The sequence below is a fragment of the Stegostoma tigrinum genome, chromosome 27 (genome assembly GCF_030684315.1).
Source record: "Stegostoma tigrinum isolate sSteTig4 chromosome 27, sSteTig4.hap1, whole genome shotgun sequence".
Lineage (NCBI taxonomy): Eukaryota > Metazoa > Chordata > Chondrichthyes > Orectolobiformes > Stegostomatidae > Stegostoma > Stegostoma tigrinum.
Genome location: NC_081380.1, coordinates 29,926,313 through 29,935,300, shown reverse-complemented (window position 1 = coordinate 29,935,300; position 8,988 = coordinate 29,926,313). Strand labels below are relative to the sequence as shown.

The 8,988-nt window shown below is 38.9% G+C and overlaps 1 protein-coding gene across 1 annotated transcript; it reads left to right on the top strand.

The window, feature by feature from the left end:
• The first annotated feature begins 254 nt into the window (after nt 1–254).
• On the top strand, nt 255–1,334 carry LOC125464420 (gap junction gamma-2 protein). The gene is made up of 3 exons (XM_059655330.1): nt 255–586; nt 698–1,029; nt 1,171–1,334. Exons 1-3 carry the CDS (start codon nt 255–257, stop codon nt 1,332–1,334), a joined length of 828 nt encoding a protein of 275 aa, XP_059511313.1.
• Nucleotides 1,335–8,988: the final 7,654 nt, after the last annotated feature.

The following is an 8,988-nucleotide window of genomic DNA, read 5'->3' as shown; positions in this document are numbered from 1 at the left end:
TGTTATGCATTCATTTCCACTATCATGGCAGTAAACTGTTAACTATATGTACTTTCTACTATTTTAAGTTTTTGATTATTTAAATTATTTAATGACATAATCCATGACATTGTTCTTGAGTTAATACTGTTAATAGCTTAAAGATGAGTATTTTCAAAGTAACAGATACTTTCAGTTACCTAGGTAATAGCAGGTAAAATTAATTTTATACTAGACTTTGCTGATATATTTTCTTTGTTTCCTACAGATCTAAAATGGGTGATTGGTCATTACTTAGCCATCTTCTAAAGGAAGTTCAGAATCATTCCACAGTGGTTGGGAAGATTTGGTTGACAATGTTGCTGATTTTTCGTATTTTGTTGGTCACACTAGTGGGTGATGCAATATATGGTGATGAGCAATCTAAGTTTACCTGTAACACCCGCCAGCCAGGCTGTAATAATGTTTGCTATGACACCTTCGCTCCTATTTCTCACCTGAGGTTCTGGATTTTCCAAATTGTTCTGGTTTCAACACCATCCATTTTCTACATTGTGTACGTTCTGCATAAAATAACAAAAGATGAAAAATATGAAATGGACAAAATGCATACACTGGAATTATCCAATGATCCTATGACTAGCCAACACCTTCCAGATGAAAGCTTGACTTTGAGATCTTTTGTTTGCAACTCTCAGGAAATTGAATGTTATCAAAGGGATAAAGATGATGAAATAGAGCATATTAAAAGCGATGGAAACAATGATCCAACCTATCTTTCAAGTAAGGTTTTAACTGTATACATTATACATGTAATACTGAGAGCAGTTATGGAAATAATATTTTTGCTGGGACAGTATTACCTTTATGGATTTACTGTTCCATGTTTGTTTGTGTGTTGGATCTATCCATGTCCAACCAAAACAGACTGCTTCATATCCAGAGGCACAGAAAAGACCATCTTTTTGAACTTCATGTTTTGTGTTAGTCTTGCATGTTTTTTGCTAAACATTGTTGAGCTCCATTATTTGGGTTGGATTTATATTGCACGTATGTTATGTAGTACTTGCTCACCCTGTTGCAACAAGAAGAAATGAAAGGAAGCAGTAAATCAGTGTTCACAGCAAAAACCTTTTACGTTAGCACTAAAAAAATTGTTTTATGACAACCTAACATTGAAATCATCAGCAGGATTTCTGAAGCAGGGATCAGATAACCTTTCAAGTCAGGCAGCAATTTCATTTGAATCTGAATCAGTAGAATGCACAACAATATGTCAGGATGAAAAGGAATGTGGCAAGTTGCAACATGGAAAAATAAATATGCCTGGAACAAGCAAGAAAGCTTGGGTTTAAAGAAAGAGGTTTTAAATAGATTTTGTTACATTCTAAATTTAATGCTTACAGATTCTTTATATTCAAAACAGTAACAGAATGTTTACTGGTAAATATTAACCATTTACCACTGAAAAATAAAAAACAGCAGTTAATTTATCTAAATGTTAAGTATGATCAGGCATTGGAATGCCCTACTTTTGCCTACAAAAGGCAGTTTAGTTAACCAAAATGAAGGAAAATATCGCAATTTGAAATTGTGAAGGAGAGAGCATCTTCTAAAAACAATGGTGAGGTTCTCAGTCAGTGCTAAATTTTCCCTTGTTCTTGGAACATAACAGAAATAGCCTCAAACGCCTAAACAGCCAATCTGTCAAACCTTTCAGAACAGTGAAGTTCTAACTCAAGAATTTCAATCAAAATTACTCAGAAAATTGTACTTTACAATTCCATACTGCCAGCATTCAGCTTTGAAACAGGTGGGAATCTTTCTCCGTTGTCAATCCTAAGGTGAGGGTAAATTGCTCTATTATGACCTGATTTCTGAACAGGACCCAATTCCAATAAACTCTGTAATGGTGAAATGCTAACTGACAGTACTGAAAGCTTAAAGTGTTTATTGGTTTATTGACCTTAAAATGATCTAGAATTTCCTTAACTGTCGCTCTAATTACACTTTGTTCTCATTGCTTTAATTCCTATTTTACTGATTTATTTAATGAACAATTCTCAGAGATGTTTAAATTATTTTTTCAGTTTGACTGTTTTCAACACAACACCAACTATTTTTGAATCAAATTTACTATGAAAACCAATTCAGAGTTGAGCTGAACAGATGTAGAAATGATCCAATTGAAGTGCTTGAAATGGTTAAAGTAGAAATAAACTATTTTCACCAATGCAGTCAAGCTTGAATGTCAGGAATTTTTCACCTAAACATACGAGACATCTGGAACTCTCCCCTTAAAAGTTGTTGAAGTTAGTTCACCTGGAAGTTTCAAAACTGAAATGGACATCTACCATACAAAGATATAAGACCTGAATACCCTATGCCTGTACTGATGTTCCTATAGCATAAGTGGGCTGTGTGTTTTTGGGTAACACATGATAGCAATATATTTTTCATTCCATCTATTACTGGTAAACATGTATTAATTAATTTTGGGCCATCATAATCCAGATATACATTGTGTGAAACTACAGTAATATGATTAAATGATTCAGTAGTGTTGACAGACTAGACAGGTTGAGAGTGTTTTCCTCCCACTAGGGAAGACCGAGAGGAGATCTGATTGAGAATACAAAGTTCTGATGGGAATAGACAAGGCAGGTAAGGGGAAACCTTTCCAGTTAGTGGACGGGTCAATAACCAGGGTGTAAAATTTTAAGGTAAGGAGCAGTACGTTTAGAGGGGATTTAAAGGAAACCTTTGTCACCCTTTTAGAGGGTTGAGACTATTTGGAACTCACTAGCTGAAAAGGTGGTAGAGGAAGGAACTCTCACGATATTTAAGAACTATTTAGATGAGCACTCGAAATGCCATGACATACAACACTATGAGCCAAGTGCTGGTAAATGAGATTAGATCAGATGGACATTTGCTGACTGGCACAAACATGACATGCCGAACAGCCTCTTCCTGTGCTGTAAAAACTCTATGATTCCATTGAGTTGCCTAGCTTGGCACAAAATTTGTTTTAGCAGGCCAAAATGACGGTAGGCATAGAGATTAGAATATTTATAACAATGCAATATATAGTAGTCTTTCGAGGTGACCGTCAGGAAAGTACAGTATTTGATTCTATAATTGGTTCTTGCTGTACCTAAACTGGGAAATTTTTTCAATGCTAACATTTGAAACCACAAGTTAAAAAATGCTGCATTTTCTAGTACTCACTTCCCTCATTTTCATATACGTGAATGATATCTTAAATATACACTACAACACTCACTGACAAGTAAACTTGTAAAAATCATCAAGAGGGAATAAGAAATATAACTATTTGCAATCAAACAATCTCAGACTCAAATATAGATGTTCAAAGCTGAAAATGACTTGGAAGGAAACAATAAGCTAGAAAGAAATTAAAACTATTCGCAACACCTGGTACATTTCACAATCCATTTCTTAGCTGCATTGTCATAAAGAAGTATTTAATCATTACTCAATCCGCACTCAAGGTGCTCAAGAACACTGCAAAACAGATTCTAGTTGCAAAAAGGAAAGAACTTGCACCCATGTACTGAACACAAGGCATCACAAAACATTTTAGACTCAATTATGTAATTTGGAAGCATTATTTCCAAATGTTGCAATGGATAGAATCCAATAGCTAATTGCACACAGTAAGATCTCAGATACAATACTGTGATAAACAGCATTCAGGTGTGTTTGAGAGTTAAACAATGAACAGAACCCAATGAAAACCACCACTGCTTCGAACGATGACAAGAGATCTTAACATAGTCAGAGAGCAGATTAGTTCTGTCTTCAACATTTTCTGTGTGTGCTGACTGGAATGATGTCAGCCAGGTGGATCTCAAAGAATGAGTACCCTGACTGGGGTAGTTAACCTGGTCCAATCAGGGAGTCCTGGCTGACAGATATTGACAGGAGTGTCGGGGTTCTGCCTACTCATGGCGCCAGCTCTATGCTAGCCAGGTCAGTGTCATGTACTATGCACTTGTAATGAAAGGGTGACTTGGTGACAAGATGCTGGCCTTTGTGAAGTTATTTCAGTGGCGCCGAGAGTGGGCCTAATGATGTGACTATGCAAAAGCCCCTACTAGCTAAAGCCCAACTGGATTTCAAATAGGCACTACAAGTGGCTTTGTCAATAGAAAATATGGCACATGGAGCTTATCAGTTACAGGGTATGCTGATGGAAGTGGGCACTCTCACCAGGCCAAGTGAGCTTGGCGAATACCACTTCAGCGAAGGCAATTGCATAGCTTCACTCACGACATATGCTGAGCAGAGGGAGTCTAGGTCAGGTCACAGCAAAACCCTAAAACAAAGCCAAGCCTTGGCCAAACAGTTAAAATTTTCTCAAAGATACTGGCTGGCAGACAATTGTAGTTGTTGCTAGAATACGAACTCAAGACAGCAACAGTCCCACTAGACCTGAACTGAGTGAGAGAACTCATAGACTGGTATCCAGGGGAATGCACATCTTGGAGACTCCACTGCATGGTCTCACTGATGTACAGGAGGCCACATCAGGAGCAGTGGATGCAATAGACAACATTACACAGGGGTTCACCCGCACATTCATCCACAAAATAAACCTTCCACATTAGACAGGGGTTCACCTGCATATCCGTCAATATGGTCTACTGCATTCGCTGCTCCCGATGTGGACTCCTCTACATTGGTGAGACCAAGTGGAACTTGGAGGCCATTTCGTAGAGCATCTGAGCTCTGTTCGCAACTATGACAACACCTTCCAGTCATGAACCATTTTAACTGCCCCTCCTACTCCTTGGGTGACATGTCCATCCTAGTCCTTCTCCAGTGTCACAATGATGTCACCCACAAACTGGAAGAGCAGCACCTCATATTCTGCCTTAGTATCCTATAGCCCAATGGTCTAAATTTGGATTTTACCAGTTTCAAAATCTCCTCGCCCTCATCCCATGACCAACTCTCCCTCTCACCCCTGCCTCCTTGACCTGGCACAATCTGTCCATCTTCTTTATCACCTGTCTGCCTCTCCCATCTCACTGACCAATCCCCACCACTCCCTACCTGCACCCACCTATCACCACTCCACCTATCTTCCCCAGCGCTACTCCTCCTCTCTCCATTTATTTCTGAGCTCCTTTCCCCTCCCCATTTCTGAAGAAGGGTCCGACCTGAAATGTCAATTTTCCTTCTCCTCTGATGCTGTCTGGCCTGTTGTGTTACTCCAGCTCCACACTGTCTTATCAGTATCACATCTCCCGATGTCCACTGGGTAAACTTTCTCAAAGAAAATCATCGGCTGACAGCCAACAAAATATGCTTGTCGAAGTAGGGCCCCAAAAAAACTTTATGCACATGTCTGAACCCAGTATTCCTCGTGGAACACACTGCACACTCTACAAACTGGTGACAGCCCCACCACTTGTTGGCTCACCTCCTGTTGAGTGCAAACCACCATACCATGGTAAATGACCCAAATGATGAAGAACCTTCAATGGAAAATCTGGACAATGTTCAACAGCTTGAGGATTGGGGCAATGAACCCTTTGCTTCACAACTTGAACAGGTGGAACTGATTAAATTCAAACTGTGGCAATCAAAGGCAAATAATGGGTCATTGAACCTTTTCAGGCATGTTGCAATGCACCTTTGGTCAGATGAAACTTGAACTCAGACCTTCTGACCCATAGGTAGGAATACCACTGCTGTGCCACAAGGGTCCTCAGATCATTGTCCATACACTGAACTTCTGTCCTAAAAGATCCATTCCTGGTGGCATCAGAATCATTCACATTGTGTCAGCTAAAGCCACTGAGAGGATTGTCAACCGTGACATTGAACTATAACGTCTTCCCAATCAGATGAACAAAAAAAAACCTAGAGATGGGCCATGCACTGAGCAAATATGAAAGATTTTTACCCTAATTGAATCAGTGTACTACAAACACAAGAAATTTAAAACAAAATATTCTGCAAGCACACAACAGGTAGTTGGCATCTGTGGAGACAACAGTGAATTCAATATTTTGGAGGATGAATTTGCTCTTCGTCTAGGTGCTGACTGTATTGTGAAATTTGTGTCTTCCATAACATGTTACAGTAAAGACTTCATTTTACAGGTGACTCGACTATAACACGTGTTTCATTAATGCAAATTGGGTGTAACACGATTGAGGAGTAGTTTACGCTATTTGGATAATGCAAGCTTTCTGCTGTACAGGTATAGCGATTTTTCATAGCAACTTCCCTATAAGGCGATTTTCTATAGTGCTAAGTTGTACAAGAATGCAACTACTGTGTTATAGGAGAACTACCTATACTACAGTTTTCGGAGATGTCATTAGATTAACCCAGTAACTAAGGCTCTCAGTAAGTTGAAACTATCAGAACTGTGATAATGATAATATTAATAATGAAGTTAGTATGTTAACCAGTTTTAATCCAAAGGTAAGAACATACCATACCATACAATTGTTAGCATTTTTGCACTCTAAATGGAGTTTGTGACTCAGCAAGAGAAAGAAAAGTTAATATTTCACCGAAGATATTTGTTAGCATTGATGAGAACTGATAAACGATGTTATCTAAAACATTATCACATTTTTAAACATTAGCCTATCTTTTTGTTTCAAATGTTAGCATGTTGCTGACAAGGCTACCATTTTTCGTTTTATTGGAGATTGAAACATTTGGCTTGGAATATATCTCAAAGAGGCAACAATCCACAGGTTCAGCTGACATGAACTTCAAATAAATTTTAATACTTTGCAAAATACTTTAAAATTCCTTGTCTATGACGGTTTTTCCCACCCTGCTTCCACAGCCCCAGTTGTTGTCCTTACTTGTGTATATGCAACCATAAGATTATATTGTTAATTAGATAATTCAGTGTAGAGGTGGGTGTGGGAATGATGCAAACTTAGTTCATTGTAGACTGATAAAATAGAAATTTTTTTGTCATGGTTAACTTCAATTACACTAAACAGAATAGATTTGGATAATTTCAGCTCACTCAATAGTGAGCTAATTCAGAATAGAAAACTGTCTTGAAGTTAGGAATTTGTTTTATTTGAGAAAAAGAAAATGTCAATTTGGTCCACTGGTAAAAGGACATCCTCTGAGGTTCACATTCGGTGTTTTGTTCAAAAGGTTTGGAATTCTACATCTGGCCATGCTATGTGAGATTCCTGTGCAATATTTGTAGCATGCATGTGAGTTGGTGACTTTAAGTGCTGTGAGTGAAACATTATTGAACTCAACACAACCACCCTGCATACAGATGAGCACAAAGGCCACATAAGTTTTTTTTTCCTCTTTGGCAATTTTCAATCAGGTCTGCTGTCTCTGGCAATTTTTCTCTAGTGTTTTTCACTATTACCAATAAGACCAAGTTTTGCTGTTCAAGTCTGCATGCAGTACGGAGGACAGGAAGAGGTGAGACAGGGGTAACTACCAACTTTTGTATGATATGTATAACTAAAGAAACTGTTCATATCCTTTGACATGAAATGTTGCATTGACCAGGATATACTCTGATGGTTATTCTACACACTTTACAATAGAGTTAGAGAGCTGTACAGCACTTTGGTCTAACACGTTCATACCGACCAGATATCCTGACTTAATCTAGTCCCACTTGCCAGTATTTGGCTCATATCTTTCTAACTCCCTCCTATTCTTGTACTGAGTCAGATGCCTTTTAAATGTTGTAATTGTGCCAGCCTCCACTACTTCCTCTGGCAGCTCATTCAACACCCACACCAGCCTCTGTCTGAAAAAGTTGCCCCTTAGGTCCCTTTAATATCTCTCCACTTGCTCCTTAAACTTACGCCCTTTAGTTTTGGACTCCCTTACCCTGGGAAAAAGACCATAACTATTCACCCTATTCATGCTGCTCATGGTTTTATAAACCTCTATAAGGTCACCCCTCAACTTCTAATTCTCCAGGGAAAACAGCTCCAGCCTATTCGCCTTCTCCTTATAGCTCAAACCCTCCAATACTGGCACCATCCTTGTAAATCTTTTCTGAACCCTTTCAAGTTTAACAACATTTTTCCTATAGCAGAGAGACCAGAATTGATTGCAGTATTCCAAAAGTGTCTAACCAATGTTCTGTACAGCCGCAACATAATATCCCAACTTGTATACTCAATGCACTGACCAATAAAGGCAAGTGTACCCAACGTCTTCTTCACTACCCTGTCTACCTGCGACTCCACCTTCAAGGAACTGTGAAGTTCCACCCACACCTCTTTGTTTGATAAGTCTGCCCAGGATACTTCAATTAAGTGTATAAGTCCTGCATTGATTGCCTTAGCTAAATGCAACATCTCACATTTTTATAAATAAACTTCATCTGGTCAAGACCTTGTTGTACTCTGAAGTAACCTTCTATACTGTCCACTACACGACCAATTTTGTTATCATCTGTAAACTTACTAACCATTCCTCCTATATTCATGTCTAAATCGTTTCAGGTAAATGACAAAAAGCAGTGGACCCAGCACTGATCCTTGCAGCACACTGCTGCTCACAGGCCTCCAGTCCGAGAAAACCAACCTCCACCACCAACCCGCATCTTGTATCTTCAAGCAAATTTTAATCCAAATGCTAGCTCTTCCTGTATTCCATATGAGCTAGCCTTGCTAACCAGTCTATCATACGGAACCTCATCAAACGCCTTGCCAAAACCCAAATAGACAATGTCCATTCTGCCTTCAATCTTCTTTGTTACTTCTTTGAAAAATTTAGTCAAGTTAGTGACATATGATTTCCCACGCCCAAAGCATGTTGATTATCCCGAATCAGTCCTTGCCTTTCCAAATACATGTAGATCCTGTCCATCAGAATCCCCTCCAAAACATTACCCAATACTGAAGTCAGGCTCACCAGTCTGTGGTTCCCTGATTTCTCCTTAGCACCCTTCTTAAAAGATAGCACCATATCAGCCACTGTCCAGTTTTCTGGCACCACACCCATGGCTATTGACAA